Raw genomic sequence first — 27,317 nt, 5'->3', positions numbered from 1 at the left:
TCACTCGTGGAAGGCATTAAAAACATGCCCGACACCTCGTCGCCTCCGGCGACCTTTTCATTAGCAGCAACATTTTATTTTCCCTTGCTCCTCACTGTGCCAATCGTCCGTGCGCCAATAGAGTCATAAACGCGTTCTAAAAACAGACACGAAGAGTCCACTTAAAAGCTCCCTCAATAGGACTAGTCATTCCACAGCAGACAAGGTCATTATTGATTTTATTTTTTATCGCAGTTCGAGAGGAAAAGAGGAGAGTGGGCACTCTTGACTCTTATTTTGGCGACTTCTGTTGATCGTGTCAGGAAATGGCATTCACAGACACAATGTCTGAAATCTCACTTTGACACAGTAATATTCCAGCAGCTCACAGTATCCTACTGTAAGGTGCACGACCTCGCAATAAAAGTTGTTGTCTCAGAGCACAGAGGAACATGCTCTTTTTGGGTGGGGAGGTCTGGAGGTCAATCACACCCTCTACTCTACCCCACACTCTGGCTCTCTTTTCCCTCTCTCTCTCTCTTCTCATTCTCTCATAAGACCACAACAGATGGTGATGAGTCAGCGTGCGGATGCCTTCAGACAGGAGTTTGTCGGACCGTGCTGCGCTTAGTGTCTCAGTCCCGGCGAGAGCCCGCTTCCTGCCTATTGGAGAGAGAGAGAGGGGGTAAAAAAAGAAAAATGCAAGAAACAGTTGCATTCTGTCAGTGAGACGGCAATAAATGCGAGTAAATTAAGCGCGAGGGTTACACCAGGTCCTCTCCACAGGGGGACGAGCACTGAGCTGCTCCCCCGATCCTTGCGGGGGTATAAAAAGCCGAAGCCCGTACTCGCCCCGGCAGCTTAGAATCTGTTGTCGGTGCGTTTTGCAGCCCTCCGTTGAGACAAAAGGAGCGAGAAAAGGAGGAGAGGGGTGGGAAAAGGGCAGAAAAAGAGATGGTGTTTTTTTTTTTTTTTTTTTGAAGCTCTCTTTGAAGTTCCCTTTCCCTCTATTTCGAGGAAGGTTGCATCAGTCGATGGGTTTTATGATCACATTTGCTGTTTCAAGCTCCATTTAGCTAAAGGTCCCACTCCCGGTCCTCGCCCCTATTGGGAAAACCTGTGTGTGTCTGTGTGCGCACGGTGTGTTTGTGTGTGTGTGCGCATGAAAGGATGTAAGAGAAAGAGGAAAGTGTGTGTCTGTGTTCGAAAGAGTGAGACATAGATTGTGTGTGTATTCAGCAGATAGGTTTTGTGCGCCCAGGGAGTATGAACAAGGGAGAGTGGGGCGTAGCCAGCTCAGACCAGCCAGCAATCAGCTACTCACAGCTATTGCAAGAGAATCCTGTTATTTATACCTAAGTACACCCCTCTCCACTTCAAACACCCCTGCATTACCTGCAACATCAATATGCCTTTGGGGAGAAAGGCTGTTCAAAGCTGCTCTTAATTGGCCTTCCCTTTCTAGTCCTATGCAAGCACCCAGTAATAATGAAGCGTTAATGCCACCGACACTCTTATTTTAAGCAAAGACCACTCTCTTTCTTTCTTTCTTTTCTCTCTCTCTCTCTCTCTCTCTCTCTCTCTCTCTCTCTCTATCTATCTATCTATCTATCTATCTCTCTCTCTCTCTCTGTCTCTCTGGGCCCGGTCTCGGCTGGCGTAACCGTATATCATCGTTCAGGAAGTGAGCACACTGTATCTGTGTCCCAGTGATCCAGGGGCCCCTGCTGTATAGACGGGCCCCTGTCTCGGGTATCGGCTTACAGGCCTCCAGGCCCCTGTGAGGGGGATTAGAGCACCGGCGTCCGCTCAGAGGAGCTAATTACTGCATGTAATCTAGAATACATTAGCTGATATGTTAGCCCACACGCCCCTTGTCTCGGCGTCCTTGACATTGTTTGGCGGAGGCGGAGTGGAGAGGTGGGGAGTTGTTTTGTTAGCCTTCAACGAACAACGGGTCGTGCCACAGACACGATGACGGGGAAGGGAACGGAATCGGAAAGAATCGATGAGGAGGACCAGGGGTGTCCGGTTGCCACCCCCCGTCTGGGACAGGCTTTTTGAGAGCAAAGTGTCGGCAGTCAGTTCTTTATTTATAACCAAGCAGCCCCGGTGTGTGTAAGTTGGATGCAGTGGAGGACATATGTATTGAATAAGGGCTCATGTTCACATATGTTGATTGTAGCAGGAGATACTCCCTGTTGCTCATGGCCGTTCTTGTTCAATATAACCCAGGGACCTGTGCCTTGATCAGTGTTGCGACAAAACTCGCAAGACGGGCAAGGCTTAATATGGCTTTGGTTTGTTCCTTTGTGCAAATCATAAGCAGAGATGAGCCACCGACTGGTTGATAAGCAATGCGGCAGGCAGAAGCAACAATAACTAATCTCTTCCAGGTGGCTTGTCTGACAGGAAATTGACAGATGTGAAGAAGCAGGGAGGGGGGAGAAATCATGTTTCCCTGCATAATTTACCTTTGTGCTTGACAATGCAAGAATGTTCAACAACAACACCAAAACAAAAGACGCAAAGGTTTAGGGAGGATGAAAAAGAAGCAGGGTTTTTTTTTCATGTCCAAAGATAGCACCGTTTGCCAAGCACTCTCCATTCTGCTCGTGTTTGTAATTGCCAAACAAGCGACAGGCTTTGGAGTGGCTCTCACTGCGTGGTGCTGCTTGTTGCGCTCGTGATGGTGGGGGGGGGGGCAGCCGCACAGAAAGTTTCGGGTGAGTGGCACATCAGAGCGGTGTGCAGATTTGGCAACAGTACTGCACGGGTGGGGGAGGGGGGGTGCTGAGAAAGAGAGAGTGAGTGAGAGAGAAAGGCTCCCAGAGTCCTCTCATAGTCACTGTTTCTACTCACATGAGAAAGAGTCCCTCCCCCCACCACCACCCGAGCAACCCCACTCCTTCCTCATTTCTCCTTTATTTTTTACCGTGAATATTTTCCATATTTTGCTTTTCCATCTGTGTGTGTGTGTGTGTGTGTATGCTAAAAGGGCATGCATGGTTTTCATGTAAACATCTGGCACACAAATATCCAACACTCATCAGTCAAGCGAAAAAAAACGAAGAAACAAAATCAGAACAAAATAAAATGGTAGCTTCTGTGGAGATCTCAGTTCAGAGCTGTGATGACGTTTTGGCTCATCTCTCAGTGAGTGTCTCAGCCTCTCCAGTCCAATTCCTCTCCTCCTCGTTTGTCTGGCCACGCTGGGCACTGGTGTAATGCAGCAATTTGCAGTCTCCTTGGCGGACTCTGGTAAGCCAAAAATAAAGACGCCTCTCCAAACCAAAGCACCAGCCACCCCCCTCCTCATCTCGAATGGCCATTCTGTCTGTGAGAGACCCAGGATTTCACCATATACCTCACCTGTGAATGAACGAGTGAGCAAGAGAGATGGAGAGAGAGAGGGGAGAGAGAGTTCTCCGCAAATTCCTCTCTTGTGAATGAACAAGTGAGCAAGAGAGATGGAGAGAGAGAGAGGAGAGAGAGAGTTCTCCGCAAATTCCTCTCTTGTGAATGAACAAGTGAGCAAGAGAGAAAAACGGAGAGAGTGAAAGACCAAGTGCTACCTCTGAGGACTCTGGCATCTGGGGAGGAAAGGGAAAGAAGTTAACCGCCCGCATTAATATGGCACTCAAGGTCGGACAGGTGACAGTGCAACCGTCAATCATCCAGACGACGCATCGTTCTCTCTCTGTCATTGCCAGGACGTCACAAGCCACTAGCGGAGGTCAGACTGGCCTCCGCCAGCCCGCGACACAAACGAGCGAGAGAGGGAGAGAGAGAGAGAGACATTGTTTTGTTCTGGGCAAAGTGACCTTGACTCCACCCTGGGAATGGAGGGGTGCCGGCTGCATGCTAAAACGCTTATCAGTCACACGACTACCCTTGAAGCCGGGCGCACGCTGCCTCCACTCTTGACGGTCCAGGGACAAAAGAGCCAGGTAGAGCGAGAGAGACCGAGAGAGAGAGAGAGAGAGAGAGAGAGGGAGGGAGGGAGGGAGAAAGAAAGAGGGAGGGAGAGAGTGTGCTACTGGGTCGATGCAGTTGCTTTGTCGGAGGTGGGAGCTGAGAGGTCGTGGGTGTTGGTTCATTGGTGGTTTAGCCAAAAACCTCAACCCAAGGCCCCCAGAAGCCTGTGAACGCATTAGGAGCAACTTTCTCACCATCACTGATACCCCCTATTCTGACTCCTCACCTGTCTTCCATCAGCAGGCTCAACAGAGAAAAAGATTTGCCGAAGCATCTCTGAGCACAAACTTTTCCCCGGCCCATAAACCAGACCCATTTGGCACCTGTCCCTGACCCAAACACACAGAGCCGTAGCAAATGAACTCAATCAATGCTGGCCGACTTCCAGTGCTTGCATAACGCCACCTTCTCTCGTCCAATGGGGACTACCACAGGTTGTAGGCGCTTGGCAGATCGGCCGCATAATAAAGTCCTGCTGAGAGCGTAAGCAAACCTGATCCCGTCCCCTCCCACTCCCAACCTCCAACCTTAGCCTCTATCCCCCCTCCCCTCTTTTTGCGGTCTCCACAGCTGAAACTACAGTGCCTCGCCGGGGCAGGCGGGGGGGTCCGGGTGTGGTGGTGGGGGTGGTGGTTACGAACCCCACCACCGCTCGCTGCTAACCGCGTCGCGCTCAGCTCCAAGACTAGTGGTGGGTAATAAATCCTTTGCAGTGGCAGAGCTGCTGTCTACAGCTGGGCTCGTTCCTAGATGTAAATCCTGCCGCGGCCCTCGGAGCTCACAAAGAAGCGGAGCGCCGCGTTGCGTAGCGTAGCGCCGTGTTCCCAGACCTTCCCCCAATTCAATTCCTCTCGGCTGGGCCTGTCTGAAGTATTGAATTGTTCTGCTCAGATAATTGCATTGCTGAAATAGCGAAAGGAGTTGTAGGGGTTGGAGTGGGACTCTGTGTGTGTGTGTGGTAGAGTGGAGAGGGAATGAGGGATGAACAGTGTGAGGGAGGGAGGAGGAGGGAAGGCTTGCTTGTCGGGCACCATCGCGAGCAGAAGTGTCAAGGGTGGGGTTTTATTCGTATATTTTTTTTTTTTTTTTTTTTATCCGGCCATGTCACTTCTCCCCCCACCCGCCCCACACCGCCACCCTTCCTTTCTCCAGTCTGTTGCGTGATGATTTGCGAGGCGTCTCTCCGGAATAATGGCCCTCTCAGGGACTGGCGGTCGGCAGGCAGGCAGCCTTTGCCACAGGACCCTCCTGGCAGTTGGGGCTGGCGTGGTGACCGAACCCTCGAGGCCTCCGGGCACCGAGCCGAGCTTCTGCTGTGCCCGAGCCCTCCCCATCTCCCCGGGATTGTGCGGGCGAGCGAGAGAGAGCGAGAGCGATGGAGACAGGAAGAGAAATAGCGAGAGGGAAAGAATGAACGAAAGAAGGATGGAGGGAGAGCAAAAGGGAGAGAGGGAAGAAAGGAAGGAGAGATGTTGTGTTCCTTCCTTGGCTTTGCCGGCTCCTGACTCAGCGAAACGCAGGCCTGGAGGGATTAGAGTGTGGCATTGTTTATCTTCACCCTTCCCTCGTTTATGCCTGTTCTTCGGGCTCTTTAGAATCCATCATCGTTCGCTGGTGTAGAGGGTATTGGTTAATTGTCCACATGTGGGGTGGCTTCTTTCTGATGGCTCCTTCAAGCACAGTTTTACTGAGCCTCTCGTATTGCAGAGGTGGGCTTTGTTCTAGTTATGAGGAAATGCATCAAAGAATGGGAGGAATGGAGGATTGTTGCTGTGGTTTCAGTTATCGCAGATCATGAAAATTCAGCCACTTGTAATAAATCTGTGGAAAGACCCATATTGGTTTGCTGATACTATGCAAGGATTATTTGTACCCAAAGGTGTGGAATGACTTTACTAAAGTATTGGTGCCACATAGATGTTGTATGTATAGATTTATAGAGCAGCAGATTTAGGCAGGTGCAGCATGGGGCATCCTGTGTGTTATGTTCTGTTTCTGGTTGCTCTGTTCTGTTTTTGTTTAAATGTCTTTAGACAAAGTACACAAAGCGAAGAACGAGATTCAAAAGCGAAAAAAACAACAAGCCATCAAATAGTCGAAAACGAATAGAACAGGAAAAAAATCCCCCAATTTGTCATGTCCTGGTCTAGTGGTGAGGGAACATGAACAAACGTGTCGGAGATGGCAAAAACAGAAAATAACCATAAAGGATAAATTTAAAGTATTTATTTACAAAAAAATAAAATAATAGCAAAAATAAGAATTAATCAAATCTAAGGCTGCAAAACAGCCCCAGCAAAAGGCCTCAATCGCAGGCCCAGGCAATCCCTGGCCTTTTCTCACACTCTGAGAGTGGGCAGGAACTGGAGCGCGTGGCTTGCTCTGAGCAGCGGAGCACAGAAGCATGGCACAGCAGCAGCACCCCCCAAAAGTCCAAAGTGCCCGTCTCAGGGTGACACAGTAACCCCCTTTTGAAGGGCGGAGCCCCCATCACATCCCAGGCAATTAAGCATCACTTGCACACGGGATTGTCTGAAACCAGAAAGCAAAAACACAACAGAGCAACCAGAAACGGAACATAACACACAGGGACGTAACAGGCAGTCATAGAAAAACATTTGGACTGCTGATCTTTGTGCAGTTGTTTTCTTTTTATGATTGTTGTTCATTTGCACATCACATCAATGATCTCATGTTAGTGTGAGGGTCAGTTAGGTATGTTGGAGTGGTCAGCCTAATCTTAGTTTGGGTACTTGACAGGCTGCTGACGGGAAAGGTCTCCCACTCCACTCCAAAGAATGAGACAAGGAGGGGGTATGGTTTGTTGTTTGCTGTTTACAAGGCTTATTCTGCCAGCAAGCTTACCTCAAACCGAATGTTTGGCTTGGTACAAGGCAACAAGCTTGCCTGGTGTTTTTAGGAACAGTGAAATAGTTGTTATAGTTACAGTTGTTCAGTTTGAATATCAATTTAGGCTACAGTCTGCTCCAATTAACAGAAACAGACAGTAAAATAGTCAAGGATACTTTTATACTTTCAGTACATATTAGTGCCTGTACTTTGTCTTTTTTACACAAGTATCTGTACTTCCACTTGTGTATGGAAATTGTGTACTTTTGTCTTCTCTGGAGAAATGGACCAAAGGAACTTTTTCCAGTGCATTCCACAGGTGCTTGATTGGATTGAAATCTGGGGAATTTGGAGGCCGAAGGTAATACCTTGAGGTCTTGTTTGTCATGTTTCCTGAACCAATGAAATAGTGTGGCAGGGGTTTGAGGGGTCATTTCAATTGCCATGAAGGGCCATACGTGGTCTGCAACAATGTTTAGGTCTGTGGTACGTGTTAAAGTAACATCCACATGAATGTCCAAAGGACCCGTGCTGCTTCAGACAGCTTGCCTTGTCCCCATAGTGCATCCTGCTGCCATTTCTTCCCTAGTTTGCCGACACCTGGCCGTCTACAGGATGCAAAAGGGCCCATTGTAAGCACTTCAAGCAGTGGACAGGAATCAGCATGAGATTTCTGACCAGCCTGCAGCCACGTGGCCCTATACACAGCAAGATGCGATGCACAGCCAGCATACCAGCCTCTTTGCAGATGCCATAGTAACAAAATATTCAATGCTATTAACCTCACTATTAACTACACTTGTGAGTGGTTTTGATATGCCCGAATGATGTATGTATTTTTCTGTTGGAGTGGGGGTACGTCCAGGGTGTCATAAGCTAGACACCACTGTCAGGGGTAATTGCACAACGAACTTGCAATTCTTGTACAGCCACAATTTATATGCCCCTTCGTTGCCAACACACAGTATTCACCACAGTGGGTCTCGTTATCAGAAGACGAACCGATTGTCACCCTAACGCACTGATACGGTTAATTTCCTGGATAAGGATGAAGAATGTTACCTCCACAATGATGATGGCTTTTTTGAGGTCGTTAATAGGCTATATCCACACACAACGTTGAGGTCTTGTTTCAGGAGTAAATTACCATTCACCAAAATGTGAAAGTCCTTCATTAGCCGCAGATTCGCATGACAGTAGGAACTTGTTATATGGGCTTTTCCTACAGTGCTCAAGACGAGGGATAGTTTGGAAGAAATGGTCTGACATTTTGTTGGAAAGCTTCTTTTGTTCTATCTACACTAACAAGCAACTCTCTTATAGGTGACCACTAGAATGAGCTTGAGCAGATGCATAAAAAAGTGAACTTTTATTTCTTTGTTATTACACGGCTCTTCACAATGCAAGTAGAACGCTCCATTGACTTGAATGGGATTTCCCAAAGTTCTAGCAATCATTATTTTCGCTGTCATTGGCAACGGAGTTTGTGCTTCTAATTCAGGTCTTTCATATCACTCCGCAACTACTGGAACTTCATTCAAAAGTGAAAAGCAGATGGGTGATCAGCTGTGTTCTAAAGAATGTTTGATTAAAGTTCAGCGTGTGTTGCAAACTATTTGTTTGTTTGGGTTTTGTTTGTGTTCAGGAGCAGTCTTTGTACATACCGCGGAATACATAATTAGGCGCTCTTTACTCTTCCCCTCCCATCTTTTTACACTAAACTCCCACTTTCCCCTGGATCCTCCCATGAATGCATATGCATGACATGACGATCGCAATCTGCCACTTTCAGCTCCCGCGACAGGCAGTTTGCGCTTTTACATCATTGCGGCCTGTTTGTACATACCTTGCAATGATTTTACACGCATATTGCGAAACAAAACGCCTGAAATGGGCACAAAAGCGTTAGTACATCTGGCCCTGACTTTCACCTATTTTAAGTTCATGTCTTTGTCTTCTGTTAGAGTATAAATGACCTGGAAAAAATACTCTACATCATCCAAAGGAACAGCTGGTTATGAAAGCTCTTAGGAGATTTTTCCCCCTTATGTAATTGTCTTTGTACTGTACTTTTCTTTGCCTCTCTAACACCTCCCCTTCCTCTGGTTCTGTGTGTCCCTCAGGCATTGCCATAGCCAGCGCTTTGATTGACACCTCCCAACAGAAACCCATGGACTTCAAGGAGAAGAGCCAGGGTCTGAAGAACCGCAAAGCCCTCCCCCCAGCACACCAGGGCACCTGTGTCTGAGTCTCCGTTCTACTCGCTCTCTCTTTTACCCCTCTGCCCCCCTCTTGGCCGTCCCGAACCTCCGTCGGGGTAGAGGATGGAGGGGGCTCACCCTGTTTTGGCCGAACTTCCCCACCACTGCAGCCTGTCCAGCTGCCGCCGTTGTGTTGATGAGGGAGGAAGAGAGAGGCTCCTCTTTCAAGTGATTGGGGAACCCATTCAGTAGCAGCGTGTTTTAAGCTCCCATCTGCCCCCGACTTCCCCCCTCCATTCCCACCGCTTCGCCACATCTGCTGCTTCACCTCCTCTCCCTGAGCTGTCAATCAAAGGCTCCCCTCTTTTCCCTGTTCCCTTCTCCTCCTGCTCCTCCTCCTCACAAGTCATCTGCAGCTACATACCTGCATGTCCAAAGTGCATCTTGTCCTTCGTTGCCATATGCTTTTGCTATCTCCAGCATCCTTAACCCTCCTCCAGCATTGAACCACATTTAGCATCCTGGCAACTCCCAACCTTCTCCAGTGGTGGCTAGTTTCCACCTGTGCACCTTCACGGCCTCGGAGGGATCGACCGTCACCTTCAACTCCCCCAGTTCCCCTCCCGGTTTAGTGCCATGTCAACTGACATCGGAGGAAAAAGCACCTACCAACCCTGGCTGGGATCGATCACCCCAAAATGTGCAAGTTCAACAGTGGGCGCCAGGTTATTACACTTGGGACCGATCATCCCAGGACGGCCTCCAGTTTTGTTGTTGTTGTTGTTGTTGATGCTTCATCAATAGATGATCCCAGAATTGCCGTGGTGCACAATTAGCTCTGGGGACAGGAAGGTTAAAGTTTTGCGTTTGGGAAAATGCACAGAACGGGGGAAACTGTAAATGCTTACTACTAGCAGTTTTTCTGTGGTTCCTAGGTCAATACCATGGACGTTGAAAAAATATTGTTCAGTGGTTTTAGATTTTACACTCCTATGTTTGCTTGCCAATTTGACATATTTTTTTCCCGACTGAGCCACTTAATCACTCTTGTATTTCTAGCTATTACGGCTCATTTTATTTAATTAAAAACAATTGCCATGTGTAGCGTCTAAAAGCTATCACAATCTTTTTAAGCTAAAGCAAAGTAAAGGCTGCTGGCTGCTTTGTTCTACAGTAGGAAGAGAGAGAACGCACAGTTCTAACATTGTTTGATGGCTCACATATACATACCTACACACCCACACACATCCAAATAAACACTCAAAAAGATTGTGAGTGCTAAACAAGTTTGTCAACAGCTTTTTGTCCTCATTTATGTGGATAAAAGCGTCTGGATTGACACACACAAACACACACACACACTCCATTATGATTAAACAGAATGTAAAGTACTATACGCTGCACACAGTGTGTCTGTACGTGCTCTTGATGTCCGTCGCGTTGCCTGACGTCTTCACAAGATGCAAACTAGCGCAGGTGCTCTTAGGGCTAGTGTTCCATTCGATCATCATTCGTCGGATCACTGATCAAAAAGGGGGCTGTGGGGGGAGACAATGTTCTCCAAAAGACTCAGTGACCCAGTGAGCTAACTCCATTTTGAATGGGCAATGGGCTGCTAGACAGCGCATCCTCTGTGTCATAAGCATGGCAAAAAAATGAAGGGAGATTTATGTCTAAATAAGAAGAGAAAGAAATGGCAGCCCCTTTTTACAAATGAACTTGGAGGGCTTTTGTTTTGTTTTGTTTTGTCTGGTTTGTTTTGTTTTGTTTTTAGCTGGTATGTTTATGATGTTGTTTATAAAGCAGATGAATATTCTGCCTGTTGTGTAATATTCTGTTTATATAATATGCTGTGGATCTCCAGAGAAGCTGTTACTGTGGACGATTTATGATGTTTCTTTTTTTTGTTTGTTTTGTTTTCGGTTAGATGTTATTATTTTCTTGGCAAGGTTCAATACAGGTCTGCCAGAAGGACATTTGCATTGTGGGCAGGTCACGTCTCCAAAAAACTCTGGAGTCCTCTGATTGAACACGTCACATTTTGTGGCACAGGAGTGTCTTAATTAAAAAGCTGTTGTTAGACAGACCCCACTGCCCTCCCCCATGCGTCCACCATGAGCCCCCAACCCTCCACAATTTTATGACGCTCTCAGTGACCTCTCGCTGGCCCGACTGGAATGTTCTGAATGGAGTTGCAGCTTCGGGCCATCCAAGTCTGATAAGCTGGACAGGCCACCTCAGCGTTAGTGGACCTTCAGGACTTCTGGGTTGCTGCTTCTGTCAGCCCTAAAGAAACCTTATTAATGGAGGGGATGGGGATTTGATTGGTTCTTTGTCTCCATGGGAACACTGAGAATATGTACAGCACGCCCTACATGTTTGTATGACATGGACTTAAAACATGTGAATCAAATGTGAATCTGTTGCTATTTACGTAGCTACTTTATTTCATTTTTGTTTTGTTTTGTTTCTTTCCCTGATGTTTTTAATAAAGAATATTATGAGGACAACATTTATTTTAGAGCCCAACCTCTGTATTATATCTCCAAGGATAATGACGGTGATGAAAAAAAAACAATGTCTTTTACAATGTTTGTGACAAAAGAAAAAATAATGTTTGTTTTCATAATGGATCAACTCCTGTGTACTATCACTGTTATTACACTTTTAGTTTATTAACATTTTTTTGTATTTGCAATGTCACTCAGTAGTTGCTGCTGTGCAACTGTTCCAGTATGGAGCACTTGGGCATTGTAAAGTTATTTTCTTTTTTCCAGATTGTAATATTGTAGTAATAGTGTACATGTCATTTTGACCTTATTAAAGCCTATTTGCGGATGTGAAATGGTATGATTTTGTAATTACACAGTTATAAACACTTATTACATGGCTGTGGATCACTATGGCGATGCACAGGAAGCACGATCACTCACTGTTTTGTGTTGATGGAAAAAGAAACAGAAAGTTCCTTCGGTGCACAAGATTGATCTGTTGTACTTTAACCATGGACAGATGAACAAATAAAACAGCTGAACATTCTGTACTTGAAGAAAACATTAACATGTCCTACTTGTTAATTTACACTTTGACGTATTTTCTTTGTTTATGGTGAAGGGAAATCTAATTCAGTAACTATGCAAGGCATTACCCAAAGTGAATGATAATGATAAAATTGGATGTAAATTTTGTGTTGCATGATTAGAGGCTTAGTTTTTTTCCAGGCTCTAATAGAAAAAATGAAAGTTCTGTGCTTTTATGCTAGATACTGTCGACTATACAGTAAACAGTCAGTTACATAGACTCTGCCAAGAAGGTTTTCTGAAGCAAATTGGTGGGTTAGAGAGTCAAAGTAGTAGTAGGGAGTCAAAATTTGTCTGATATTCTGTTTTTTGACTGAGCCCCTTCTCTTTCTGGGTCATTATGATCACAAAACCATGTTCACACATTTTGCCTGTTGTATTGCATTTGTGAAGCCTTACAAAATCAACTCTTAAGTATGAAGCAGAAGATGAGCTTTTGTACAATCTGAATGCTGCCTTTTAGGAAACAGACAGTTGTTGACAGCGAGGGCACTATACCTCCCTCCCTCCCTCCCTCGTTCCCTCCCTACCTTCCCATCAGAAACTCTCCTGAGTCCAGACAGACAGTGTGCTCAGGTGAGGACAAGGGAGAGGGAAAGTGAGTGGAAAGGAAAGAAGAGGGAATGGACAGAGACAGAGGGGGCTGTCACAGCTGACTAATGCCCATAAACATTCTCCAAGGAGCGGCGCGAATAACTCAGTGGGGATCTGCCCACCGAGTTCACAGTCACACTCGAGTCTGGCTGTCAACACGGAGGATGACGGGGAAACATCCAGAACGTTCTGTGCCATGCCGTGCAGCTCAGGCAGTGATGAATGCATTTGATTGGTTTGTGTATTCTATGTGCATTCCTCCCGACAAGCAATATCTCCTCCCGCTTCTGCATGGGTGTAGGCTAGGAGAGTGAGAGTGTCACAGACTATGCGGGTTTCCACTGGAGTGAACATGCTTTTCGACAAAAAAGGAACATTTATGACTAAAAAAAGATTTTGCCATAGAAAATCCAAGTCCAGGCACTCGGTGCTGGTTTGGAAAGATTTTTAAAAGGGTCCATGCAACAAAGCTGCAGGAAGCTTATTGTGTTTGTAGAGATCGTATTTGGGCAGCCAAAACTATTAATCATACAGACACCAAACTTGGAATGTAGGCTCAAATCCTGGGAGCGACCTCAACGGACTGTAGGGGGCACTATAATAAATAAATTTGTGTTTTGGCTGACATCTTGGGAACCGTGTGGTATTTGGAAAGATTGGGGAGAGGGGAAATCTCAAAGTACTTTGATTGTTCCAGCAATTCCAACTCTTTCTCCTTTTGAAGCTGTTGAACCACTTCTACTATTTGTTGCAGTTGCTATGGACCCTTATGATGGCTGCTTGTGGCTATTTTTTTCATCATTATTTATTTCTCAAACCAGCCTTTGTACCAAAATCCAATTTTTATCTCAAACCAAATATGTTCTAGTAAATGCTGTATTTACTCTTTTCATTTCCTTTCCAAGTGCACTGGTGGTTTGAGGATCCTGGTATTTCTTTCTAGTGTTTCTTGTGTTGTGAGTTATGTGTCCTTGCACTCTGATGTGGCATATTCTGACATATTTAGTCATGATAATTAACTGCGAAAGATATGCCAGCATTTGACTGATACGCATCAGTCAGCACAGTTTTCAACTCCTCGTGCCACTTTGTGACATGGACCCATAAATCAAGCTTGCGTGGGCAACGTTGTTACAAGACCTTACAAAATGCCACAAGGCTCAGCACAAGCGAATAGCAAATAGCAAAGACATACACAGCATGTCTCTCCATCTTTGTTGCCTTTCTCTATCTGTTCCCCCTGCCTCCCCCTAGCTACCACTCCCCCCTCAACTCTCTCAGCTCCCTTAGGTGGAAATGACGATTCCACGAAAAGATGAGTCTGTCAATCGGAGCCATAGAGTAACTCAGGGAATGAGTTTGTGTGTGTGTGTGTGTGTTGGGGGGATTGGCGGTGGTAGAGGGAGGGATGGCGGGGCTGTGGGCATAACTCATGCAGATGTGACAGAAGGGGGAAGAGTCTGAGTGAGGGATGTCTGCCGCTCTTTATCGGTTATGCTTGGCAGGCGGAGCTCACTGTAAATCAAGGTGTCTGGCGCTAGCATTAAGAGATATTAATGAGAGTGTGCTTTGCTGGTAATACAGGGGAGGGAGTGGGGTGGGTGAGCGATGGTGGCCCAATACATCATTCATCTTCTGTGACACCTGCACCATGGGGAGCGCCAGCGAGCCACGGCAGTGCCACTCCTGCTAATACACATTGCCTGCCGAACCCCCCCACCCTACCCCATTCCCAATCCCTGCTGCCATTTATTTACTCTAGCTGAAGTTACCCTGGCAGTCCATCTTGGAATCGAATGGCATTTCGCCTGATTTTTTTTGGGGCTTAATGTATAGGAGGCTCATGTGGCAATAAAGACGCCATTTCTGCTGAGGAGAGCGACTCCATTTTTCTGATGCACCCTGTGGCATGTCCCCCACCTCCCCTGAAACAGAAATGGAGGGGAATAGGAGTTTCGGGCCACATTCGATCAGAGAAAATGGATAGAGCAGGAATGAGTAATGCTGACAGGCAAGATGATGGTTTCGTTGAGAGACATTTTAGAGCTGTGTGTCACCCAATGGGCAGTGGCTACAAAAGGGGGAAAAAAACGGGGAGGCTTTGTGTACGACTGTGTGTTCTTTGAAGTCATTCACTTGTCTGTTTTCAGTGTGCCGGCTGTTAACCTCCTGGCATTTCGATTGAACTTGCTATTTACACTGCGAGCTTTTTTGACGTCGGCTGCTAATTCAGTGTGAAATTGGGCGCGATGCGTGGATCTAGCTGACCCCTACCCCAAAAAATGATTAATGTTCGGCTTGAACTTTCCTTCCCAGGCCATCATTTCCGCATTAATGTGTGTGTGTGGTAGGGGGGTCATTTTACGTCGACTGATTGCAAATTATATAGGCAAAGACGGACGATCTGGTCACAAAGGAGGTGTCTGTTCTCTGTATGTTGCCTCTGTTAGCCCCAAATGAGTGGAGGACTGCACCATTGTGGTCTCTGTTCCACATGCTTTGTGGCCGGCCATTATCTCTAATTGTCATTTGTTTGCAACAAAGACCTCCACTATGCACTGCTGCTCAGAAGGAGCCAGATGAGTCATTCGCAGGGCAAGGCCAAGTGGGAGGACGGAGGGCGGGGGGGGGCTTCCATTACACAGCACCCCGTTGCACTGGCCCCACTGACTGCACCAAAGGTAGGGATTAATTCCATGACTAATGGGTGAGCCGTTGATCAGCAGATGCAGTGCAGCTTGAGGGAGTGCGGGGCAGCGGTGGGCAGCAATTTTAAAGGCAGCGGCATCACCCACCTTTGGCCGGCCACCTCATGCAAAAGAGAAAGTCTGCGGGGTCATGACAGAATTAGCCCTTGGACGAGCATGCAGGGCTCCATAATAAATGTCACAGCCATAGGATTTGGCTGGTTCAAGTCCCCAGGCCAACTGATCAGCTTCAGTTGCAGTGTGCTCACAGCGAGCTCTTTTAGAATCTCGTCAAGCCATACTGCTTTCTTTCCCACAGTGACTGGCTGTCACACAGACAACTCAGGCAGCAACCACTTCTCAGCATTCTTACCCCCTCTCAAAGTCCCCCCTTTCTTTCTTTTCCCTTTCTCTGTTTTCTCTCTCTCTCTCTCTCTCTCTCTCTCTCTCTATCATTCTCTCATTCTATATCTCAAGTCCTGTCAAGTACTTCTTCTGAGTTTGAATGATGCTTGTGCCTGGTGAAAAATATCTTCTTGCTAGAAACTTAAAGCACTTCTCACCTTTTCGGTAAAAGTTAGGAAGAAAGACACTGGCGCGTGTACGATAAACGACACTACCAGAGAACCAAATAATTTATTCTCCCCATGCTTATTATCCTGCCCTTCTTGGAGGAACAGCATTTCAAAAACAAGCACTTTACCACACTATGGCATTTACCAGACATTGCAAACAACGAGAGAATGAGTGCAGAAGTCATCATCTCCAAGTGCCATGTTCTTTTTTCTTCCTCATCGCTCCTGCAAAGCGGCGGAAGCTCACTGCCGTCTTCTTGCCGCAGTCGCAGTCGCTCCAGGCAGGGGGAGCGCAGGGGAGGTCAGAGGTGGAGTAATTAGATATGATTTCTTCCCTTTTAGGACAGGTGGCACTGGAGAGTGGGGGGTAGGTGGAGAGTGCTTGTGGGGATGGGGGTTGCTTACATGTGATTATATTGTCTCCTTTTCCCCCCCCGTACCCAAGCCTCTTTCCCCTCTCCCACCCCCTTTCCCTTCATCTGATGGTGGTAATTACGGAAGAGAGGGTCGACGACTCCTCCCCAGGTTCCGTCTCTTAAAGCTGTTTGCCCGCCCAACACTCCCCCCCTCCCCCTTCTCATATAATCTAGTTTTGCATTATTGCATATGCATGAAAGGGGGGAGAGAGGTTATGGTTGGCTTTAATTAGACTCTTTCTGTAGCAGCCGTGGGGCCGGATGAGACTCCCTCCGCTGTTGCCCAGCGAGCGGCGCCAGTGACAGGTATCATACCCCCCCCCCCCACCCCCGCTCCTCCCCTCCTACCACACGATCGGCCTAGGCAGCACTGTGATACTGATGAAGATCTATCGATGCCATGCAATTTTGGGGAGGGGAGGAGATTGCAATCGTCTGGGAGGAGAATGGGGCCGGATATGCAGAAAGGGCCTCATCTCTTTTGCTCCCTTACTCACCCCCCCCTCCTCCACACATACACACTCTCTCTCTCTCTCTCTTTCTCTCTCTTTCTCTCTCAATTCAGTTTGCATGGGATGGGATCCGTGTTTTAGTGTGCTCTTGTTCTTTTGTCACGCACGCACTCTTGTATCCTGTCTCTTCCGTCATTCATAGGGAGAGGTGTTTCGGTGGTAAGGTTATGGATTTTTACATAAATTCCATCCCTCCAACCCCCTCCACCACCACCATCACCCCCATCACACTGCCCCGTGGAATAATGTGGACCATAAATCTCCACAGCTCTTGAGACACATTTTCAATCATAACACCTTAAAAGAAACTGCCTCACTCTCCTCTCTTACCTCCTTTCTCTCTCTCTCTCTCTCTCTCTCTCTCTCTCTCTCTCTCTATATATATATATATATATATCTACCTATCTCTCCCTTCATTTCCATCTACCTCTACCTGGATGAGGAACTGCCGCTGTCCAGATTCCTTCTGACTTGTGGTCGATCGCCTCGCCTCTGCCGTTGTCATTCACATCGGCATCGCCTCGGCGACAGGAGTGATCTGACTGACAGTCGGGCCTGCGTGGCGTCCACATTATCACTTAATCCCGGCTGCCAGGGGGGGTCAAGCATAATGCGCCGTGATAAGCAGAGACGGTGGCATTAGAACTGGCAGCGGGCAGCGATGCGGCTTGCGCCCGCCCGCCTACCCGCGCGCTCAGGTCTCCACGCTAGCAGCTCAGGTGGTGTTTAGCCCCAAGGCCAGAAGGGCAAATCATCATCCCTCCTCACTCCCAGTGCAGAGAGATAGCCTTCTCAGGCTCACTCTCTGCCAACATACACAACATGTCTGACTCCTGAGTAAAAATGAGAAATATACTTTTGTTGTAGGAATTACTGCATGTTAAATGGACTTTTAAGTGGGTTTTTTTTCTGCACATTGCTCTCCACAAACAAGGACTTTTATTTATGAGGTCGACTGATCCGTATTTTTTAATGGAGCAGTTTTTACGATATCTAAAAACTGCAAAATCAAACATCATGCCCTCTGGCTGCTAATGGCAGTAAAGGGGTGAAATATATTACCCCGCATCAATCATAATGAGAGCGACCCGTAACAGCATCCCACCGTGGGGGGAAGTGAATAGTTGATCATATTATTAATGACTTAATGGCCAGTTCATATTCCACTGATGTTCTCTGTCGATGGATAACACTGATGGGGGGTTGGGGGGGTACTCCACTCCTCCACTGGAATATCTGTTCAGAAAAGGAATGATTCAAAGCCTCGCCTAACTTTTTTTTTCAAACCCTTTAGAAATAATGACAATGCACAAAATAAATAAATTGACCACCCTTGAGCAAACAGATTTCGGTTCACATTGTGCCTGTGCCTTTGCCCTCAGACAATATGATCTATTGGTCCATTAAGGAATGAATTCTAAAATCGAATACAGTCTCTTTTATTTTCTTTGAGCACAAAAGCCATACAAGAGGGCATTTCTGTTAACTTATCTAATTGTATGAGTAAGTTAGTCCATAACCGTATGTTTCTTACTGACCCTTATACTTTTTTTAACAGATTAACATTACCACAACTATACAGAAATGATATTTCATCAGCACCTGAAATAATGAAATAACCATTGATCACTTATTGAACATTACACTACATATCATGGCTACAGTGAACTGAGCTAAACAAGCGTAGCTTGCAACTCATTTCAGTGGTTCAATGCTGTTGACTATCATAACACAACAGATGATATTTTACATGACATATAGACAATCGAATATCATAAAGAGGTCATAAAACGTATATGCTCAGTCAAAGAAAGAAATCTGGGAACTACGAACACAAGAGATATTTAGTGAACTCGCTATTTCGCTGTACAAGTGAATGGCTGCCATGATCATACACACATCTGCAAAGAAGGTGCCGCAAAATGTTGAATACTGAATGGCTGTGCCATCGGACTTTTATCACTTGTGTTCCTTCCACTGTGGGTTTGTCATATTTAGCCTGAGGAGAAAGACTCTTGGCGTCGTGAACAGAGCAAGTCTTTTTAAAGGACAGTTCGTATCCATATCAGGAGGACACCAGACCAGTCTTTACTGTTTCCCATTATTCTGGCTTTACAGGCCTCACCCTTTACACCCCCGTGTAACACGTGTGCAGTCTTTGTCTTTCTGTGCTTTCATGGACAGTCCAGGCAGATATGCGTTGCGGTCACATGAGGTCGCGTGTCGCATGTGTGTGAGGTGGCAGCACAGTTGACCCCGCTTATGATTGGGAAGAAGCCATCGCGTGCAAGGTATGATTTTCAGCCAGTGGGTGATATCCAAACAGGAGCCATAATGGGAAATATTTTTTTTTTTAAAGTGTGCCAAGGATGAGCAGATAAGTTGATGCAGAGAGGTGACACTGCTTTCATGAGGTTCAGTGGTTGAGGGGGGCACAGCATCAAATTCCACAGAAGCACAAATCACTGTTGTCACTGTGCTGTCCATAACTTCTATAGGTAAGTCATGAGCTGGCAACCCATGGCAGAAAATATAGTCTTCCTCGTAACCTCCGATAGACTCTACGACTCAATCAAGCATAGCCATAGCCATAGTCCTTCGTCTTGCTGAGAGTTCAAAACAGAAAAGAAGCGCGTGACTCTCTAGCGTCGAAACCGTAAAAGAAAAAGACGTTCCGGTCAATCTCCAGCCCTCTGAACTCAGTCTCCGTAAACCTCCTTTCGTTCAGTCCATCTGGCATGTGTCTTGACACGTTTTTCTAAAAAGCTAAAAAATAAAAGCAGCTGGATCCAGTACGACGCCGGCACACCTACAACATCACACCTTGGACAGTATCACTCGCAGAAGACAGGAAAAAAAATAAAAATAAAAAATCAAAACTGATAATAATAATAATAATAATAATAATAAAATGGATGATGCTATATACGGAGTATGGTACAGAGGCCCAGCTCTGCCTGACCGACTGGTCCCCACAGAGGCGGCTACAAGCCCAGCAGAGCCGTGAGCAGGGAGGAGGCTGGAGGAGGCTGGAGCTGGAGGAGGGAGGAGGTGACTGGGAGCAGCAGGATGAGGAGGAGGAGGAGGCCCGGGCCGGGGAGAGGAGCCGTCGCCACCGCCGCATTCTGGACGATGGAGTTGGAGGTGCTGTGGTCGTCGAGCTGCGGGTGAGGTCAGTGAGAGCAGAGGTCAAAGTTCGCACAGTAAAGCGTTCAAGCTAGTCAGTAGTATCGTGTTGCACTGGAAAACCTGCTCAAGTGCGTCTTAGGGCACGCTGACATGTATGCATGTTGACAGGGGAACAGGTGGGACTGCATTAACAAATCATAAATAATAAATCTATGTATAAATATGAATACATGATATATATATACATACGTACATAGATCATAATCAAGAACACACAGTTAATAATAATCACATTATATATTCTGTTGGTTTGGTTACTTTGTACATATTGTGGTAATGGTAATTTCTTGTAAACAAATCTCAGAATAGATAAATATATGACTTCACATGTGGATATAATGTCTACGCAACGTATATTCTTTCAAAATAAGTTAACACAGATGAGTAACATTTCAGTCACTGAAATAAAGCACTGCTCATTTGCATCGGATTTCTGCAGATGAATTCGGGCTGGCATGAAATCAGAGCCTGGAAAAACAGAGCGAGAGCTGCAGTGACCGGAGCGGTCAGAGTTCATCGAGGCATATGCTAGCTTTCTCTGACCAGTCACGTACGCCTCCGATCGGTTATGCTCCTGACAGGGGAAAAAAACAACAACTGGCCCTCCCAATAAAGTGTAAAACGAGCGCCATAACACTATGCCAGAAATCGCGGAATGTGTGTATGCGTGTGTAACACGAGCAGCATTATCACAGTAATATTTCTAAAATTATGCGCCTGGAGGTCCGGCCTCCCAGCCCCATTTAGCTCGAAGGCCCTGAACCAAACTTGAAACAACTGCTCGGCGTCTGGAGTGGAGGGAAAATATTTATGCTTCATCTGTAGCGTTCCGTTAATAGTGGCAATTAAAGAACCAAAACTTACCACACACAGAGACGTGTCCAGCGTTGCGTTTGACTTCAGCTTCTGAGCCTGGAGGGTGGAAAAAAAGGAAAAAAGCCAGAAATAAACAAATCTCTTAGAAGACCATTTGAACACGAGTTCAGCAGTGCGTATCACTAGTGCAACTTTCCATGTTCCATGTATTTAGTTTTTTTTATCTTATGGTTTCATTTTGTTTTTGTCCTTGCATAAACTGAACTGGTGGTCAAGTGGAAACTTCCTGCAGAGTTATCGCAGAAGTTGACATCTCCCCATGGAGGGAAGAGCTTCATATAATGATGATGCCACTTAAACTCTACTGATCGGCGACCAATAGGGGTCGATGCATGTCGCTGCTCTGAAAGCCCCCCGCAGGCTTCCTATTGGCCTGCTTTCCTGCAAATGGTCAATTTGTGTGCATTTCTGTGTGTGTGTGTGTGTGTGTGTGTGTGTGTGTTTGTTTGTGAGTGTGTTTGTGATGTGTGTGTGTGTGTGTGTGTTTGTTTGTGAGTGTGTTTGTGATGTGCACTGCACGCATGTGTGTGGAAGCGTGTGTGCTTGAGTATGGATGTGCATGCTTCTGACAGATCAATTAAAAGGCTACTGTTTTCCTAAAATACCCCCACAGTGAATCTCCCTCGACACACACACACACACACAAACACACACAACTGCGCACTCATGCTCACACACGCATGATAGGGAGATAGGATGGCCGCCATGATTAAGTGAGCCTGTGTAGGACGCACTTCATAACAAACTTGCCGCACACAATGGGTGGAGAGTGTAACTAATTCTAGGGGAATGGGGATTGCAGGGAAAGAATGATTAATCTCTCTCCTGGAGGTCTATCCCACTAAAGAAAATATGTCCCTGCAATAAATCATATTATCACTATTAAGGCAGCATGATGAATAGCAGTGCTAAATGTATGGGGTGGTGGGTAGCAACAGTGGTGGGGGTATTTGATGTAATCTGATTGCAACAATAAAGGTTTGCAAAGTTTTGTTTTGTTTTTTCCTTCGCTTTAAAACGGTAAAGAGCAAAGTTGGAGAAGATGATAAAAAGAAAAGAAAAAAAGCATCCTTTGTCCGGGTGAAGGGAAATAAAACTTTGCCGGCTCGCCAGACACACCATGGCAACAGTGACTGGTGTCTGTCACCTAAGAGACCGCGGAGATGCGGACTTCACCGTCAGCGAGTGGGTGACTGATTGTCTCCATCTGTGTGTGTTGTGTGTGTGTGTGTGTGTGTGTGTCTGTTTAAGTATGCATGAGGGTGTGAAAAATGGTGTGTGTTTGTTTGTATGCTAGAAAGTGTGAAAGTACGTATGCTTACGAGTGTAGGAGTCAGTGGTGTGTGTGTGTGTGTGTGTGTGTGTGTGTGTGTGTGTGTGTTTGTGTGCGTGTGTAAGCTTGGCTGGAGGTAAACAGAGCCACAGATCGTCTGAGAGGGTGGGGCCCTGGTGGACTTGGTGTGCTTGGGGTTGGGCGACTCGTTACCGGCTCACGGCACTTCCTGATGTTAATGTGCCAACCAATTAGCCAGGACAAGACAGCCCTGGCAGCCTGGTGCCTTCCAGTTCTCCCCAAACAGACTCAGCATGCATGTGTGTGTGTGTGCGTGTGTGTCTGAGTCAAGTCTGTCTGTCTGTTTTCCGTGTGTGTTTGTGCTTGTGTGCAGTAATCATAGTACACATCAATCAAAACGGAACTCTCATCTCATCTTGTGACTGGAAGCAGTGAAGTGAAAGGCCTCATATTGCAGCGAACCTCGCAAAAAAAAGAAAGAAATAGAGAAAACAAGCTTGTGACGTTTTTTCCTCTGCATCAGTACACAAGCTCTGCATTCTAAAACCATCCCTCAGAGGGCCACACTGTGTGTGTGTGTGTGTGTGTGTGTGTGTGTGTGTGTGTGTGTGTGTGTGTGTGTGTGTGTGTGTGTATCTGTGTGTGTGCGTGTGTGTGTGTGTGTGTGTGTGTGTGTGTGTGTGTGTGTGTGTGTGTGTGCGAGTGTGCGTGTGTGTGTGTGTGTGTGCGGGTTTATGTACCAATGCACCCCGCAGACTGGCATCTTTCATGTTGTATCAGATCTGATGCTTATCAGAGCTGCGTGTGACTAACCGAAGCTCGGCTGCACACTGGATTTCATTAACTATCCAGAGCGAGCACATTGGGCTGTGACAATCAACATTATGATTCTGTCCATAGGTATGACACAACATTTCCACCACAGCTTAAGGGCTCAGATCACATACAGAGACATTATGATTCTGTCCATAGGTATGATACAACATTTCCACCACAGCTTAAGGGCTCAGATCACATACAGAGACATTATGGTTCTGTCCATAGGTATGATACAACATTTCCACCACAGTTTAAAGGCTCAGATCACATACAGAGACATTTCAAATGGAAGCAGAGAACAGAGCAAGTGGAGAAATTTCATTTGCCAATGCTGTGTACTGTATGTGTGCAATAAAATGCAGGTAAAATTCATATATCGCGAGGAGATTAAAGTCATATATATGTGTATATATGTATATGTATATATGTTTTATATATATATATATTGAATATATACATATTTTTACTTGTATCTGCCCTTTATCTTTATTTACCACATAGCACATTCTTTGAGCTGATGCCCTCAGGCCAGAAATGAGTTGTGAGTAGAGATAAAAACTAAAACTAAACACCCTGGGGGGAGTTTTGGGGTTGTTTGGTGGAGTGGGGTTGGGATGAATGGGTAGAGGATCATTTTTTCAACCTTCTGGTTCCCCAGGAGGATTGAACCCTCTCACTCAACCCACTGGCTCACATAGTCCTACTTCTCTGGGGCTAAACCAACAGCCGTGTGTGTGTGTGTGTGTGTGTGTGTGTGTGTTTTCGTGTTATTTTTTGTGTGCCAACACAACTGCCAACTCTACTATCAGATCTGATCCTTATCGGGCCGGAACGTGACTGGTCCACACTCGGATGCATTTTTATGAAACACCCCGAGCAAATGTATTTGGCCATGATAATTGCCATCATCTTCCTGTCGCCCATAAAGGGAGATAACAATTTCGCTGAGGCTTAGAGGCTTGTTTTATGTGAGAGATATTTTTGTGCAAAGAAGCTTGCATACATAGCGAGACCGCATATTTCATCAGGGTTTTGCTTTCTGAGAAATAGAAAAACAAAAGCAATGACTTTTGTGTGTGTGTGTGTGTGTGTGTGTGCGTGTGTGTGTGCGTGTCTGTGTCTGTGTGTGTCCTGGACGTTTGTCCATGGCTCACCTGCAGGTTCCCACAGAAGCGGAACATGGCATCTTCCCCCAAGTCCAGGTGGTTGGACAGAGAGGGGTCATCCACGGCGTTGGTGGTCTTGTCCCTGCCCCGGGGTGGGGTGTTGGGGTGCAGGGGCGTGGGATGGACTGGGGGCTGAGGCTGCCACACCCCAACATCTGTGCCGTTCCCAAAGGCTTGGATGGCATTACCTACAGGGATCCACACACACACACACACACACACACACACACACACACACACACATCTTAGTGATATACTTAAACTGGCAGCAGTTGTAATTTCATAGATTAAATTTATAATAGACATGGTACAGTGACAGATATAGATTACACGTCTGTCATGTCTGGGTATAAATTGCACCCTTCAAGACCGCTATGAAAAGTCCACCATACATGAAAAACCACAACGAAGTCTAACTCATACACACATTCACACAAACGCACAGTACAATAAAACCTTCCATAATACCAGACAGTTCTCCTTGCGAGGAGCACTGGCACTAGCTAGCTTTTTATAGGAATAAGAAACCTTATTTCAAATGGTCTCAGTGGGTCGCATTTCATTAAAACTTGATTCGCTCCATTTAGAAGCCTTTCAATGAGCATTATATTGGCCACTTAGTCTCGGGGTTCCTATTGAAGCACGGACCGCAGGCCCCTTTTCAGCACAGCGCGTCATCTATGTGCCACAATGGCGGACTGATTGTGCAGAGGGAGGGAGGGGGAAAGGTAGACATGTACTCCCCATTTTCTGAACGACGACAAAAAAAGCTCTCTCCTTCTCCTCCTACTCGGTCACTCTTTTTTGTCTCCTAAGAGTCCATCCCTCTGTCTCTTTCTCTTTCTCTCTCTTCTCTCTCTTTCTCTCTCTTGCTCACTCACTTTTCTCTTTCTGTGTAAGAGGACTTGTGGTGACTTAGTGAATACATCCTCGGTGGTGACAAAGAGCCACCTGAGTGGATGTTGTGTCTGCCATTAGAGAGGCGTCCAGGAGGGAGAGAGGGAGAGATGGGAGGCAGAGGGGGGAGGAAAAGCCACCTGCTCCCCCCAACACTCTGACGTGACGTACGAGGGTGACTGGCGGAGGCATCGTAATAGCTCGCCACAGGAAGCGCCCGGTCCGGTCAGCTCTCTGCTTTCTCTGGCCTCCCGGTGGCCGTCCAGCCGCAGCGAGCGAGGAGGAGGCGGTAGGTAAACATTCCTTACCGCCACCTGGCGCAAGGTAAAGACTGTTGTTTTCTTTCTTCCTTACCTTCCATTCACGCACAGAAGATGCTGTGCAGAGACTTTTTGCTCGCATGGGGGAGCTTTTGTCAAGTTCAGCCTTCAAACAGACCCCCTTTTTTTTTCTTTTTATCTTTATCCTCTTTTGGTGCTGTACTGGCTGGCTTGAACGTCTGTGTCTACTTGTAGAGTACACAAAGCTACTACATCCATCAGCGCTGAGGAGAACTCTATAGGATCCTGCTCTCGACAATCACTCGCTTCTTTTACCCATAACAAGTTTTGACGTCAAAAAAATGCTCATCCCGATTCTCATCTTGTTCTCCCGCACCCGAGTAGTCTGACGGGGTTAATTGCTGTTGCCTGTGAAGGGAGACATATGTTCGAATGAATAATCAGTGACATTGTAATGGCAAGCAGCAGGTACTGATGGATACCATAACAACCAGCGCGTAATGGCTTTGGAGAGTTCCCCCGTCTGCTGCTCCCGGCAGAGGAAGAGAGAAAAAAGAAAGTTCCAGAAGAACTGTTTTCCAAGAACTTAGGAGACACTGATGACATCGCCATGGAGCTCTCAGGAGTCTCAGCTTTCAGCTTGCCAAGTCCGCCTTTTTGTCAATATTTACTCTCTCTCTCTCTCTCTCTCTTTCTCTCTATCTCTCTTTCTCTCTTTCTCTCTGCACATAATGAATATGTCACACACAGTTGGACTTTTCTTTCTTTTAAGTCCTCTGAACAAAAGCTCCACAATTACCTGTCATCGCCCAATCGTCCCTTATAAGTGCTTCCGTTTTCTGATAATAAAAATGAACATATAAATAAATAGCTAAACTACTAAATCTCCATGGCATCCATCTCCTGGGCACCCCATCCCTCCGACTCCCCTCCCGTCTCTCCAAATGGATGTTTTTGACTAACTCGCTGACACAATAATACCTGTTTTCACTTGTCTATCTGACTCAGGGACAACTGCGTAGTGCCTCTTTATTGCTTTTTGTTCTGTCAAATCCAGCCACCCCCTGCATCCGCTGAGTGGGGAACTTCAGCCTGAAGCCTCACTCTCTTGTTGGAAGATGGCCGACCTCTATAGGTGGCTCTCTGATGGTGGGGGGGAGATTTTGTTACTACTACACGTGATTCCGGCGCGTGGTGCCCCACACACACACAACACACACACACACACACACACACACACACACACACACACACACACACACACAGCGGGACTGGACTTGTCAATCAACGAGCCTCAGCGAGAGAGTGACAAAACGCAGAGGAGACCTGTCAGTCATCCAGGCAGCCACGGGAACGCAGCGGCACTCGAGCCCACCACAGGAACAAACAGAGTGAGAGGAGAAGAGAGGAATAAACAGGAGAGGAGAGGAGAAGAGAGGAATAGAGAGGAGAGGAGAGGAGAAGAGAGGAATAGAGAGGAGAGGAGAAGAAGAAAACAGAAGAAGGGGGCGGGGGGGTTCTAAGAAAGAGCCGGAAAGAGAGAGAGAGAGAGTGGAGGAGACTTACGGAGGCAGCGGTTGTCAGTGAAGAATTCGGTGAACGTGTCACACTCGGCCTTGGCGTTGCCGCTGCCACTGCAGTTGCACCATGGCGACACGCTGATGGCAGCCGTGCGCAGGTAGTTGGGTGTCATCACCGTGCCTACGAGTCACAACAAACAGGAAGAGACCATCACTCAGCAGGGCATCTCACTAACATGTCCTTTCCACTCCATTCCTATGGATGAACAATGTCCTGCAGAATAGGATCAGTCTCGGAAAAACAAGAATTACAAATGCATTCAAGTGGTCCTACTGACCTATGAAATGACCATAATGCAAAAACATCATAACGGGAGTGCACCGCATCCAAGTGTGTATAGAT

General features: G+C 46.6%; 2 protein-coding genes across 2 annotated transcripts in view; one reads left to right on the top strand and one right to left on the bottom strand.

Moving 5' to 3' along the window:
• The window catches only part of atrnl1b (attractin-like 1b), a 137,079-nt gene extending 125,226 nt beyond the window's left edge, over nt 1–11,853 (top strand). Inside the window, 1 exon segment of the mRNA XM_048232840.1 lies at nt 8,931–11,853. Within this exon segment, the coding sequence (XP_048088797.1) occupies nt 8,931–9,055 (125 nt within the window). The 3' untranslated portion in view covers nt 9,056–11,853.
• Nucleotides 11,854–18,295: 6,442 nt separating this feature from the next.
• The window catches only part of gfra1b (gdnf family receptor alpha 1b), a 36,268-nt gene continuing 27,246 nt past the window's right edge, over nt 18,296–27,317 (bottom strand). The window contains 4 exon segments of the mRNA XM_048233853.1: nt 18,296–20,033; nt 20,926–20,973; nt 24,205–24,404; nt 26,961–27,095. Of these exon segments, the coding sequence (XP_048089810.1) occupies nt 19,857–20,033; nt 20,926–20,973; nt 24,205–24,404; nt 26,961–27,095 (560 nt within the window). The 3' untranslated portion in view covers nt 18,296–19,856.

The sequence above is a fragment of the Alosa alosa genome, chromosome 22 (assembly GCF_017589495.1).
Source record: "Alosa alosa isolate M-15738 ecotype Scorff River chromosome 22, AALO_Geno_1.1, whole genome shotgun sequence".
Classification (NCBI taxonomy): domain Eukaryota; kingdom Metazoa; phylum Chordata; class Actinopteri; order Clupeiformes; family Clupeidae; genus Alosa; species Alosa alosa.
Note: the sequence above shows the minus strand (reverse complement) of the source record. Positions and strands in the feature narration are given on the sequence as shown.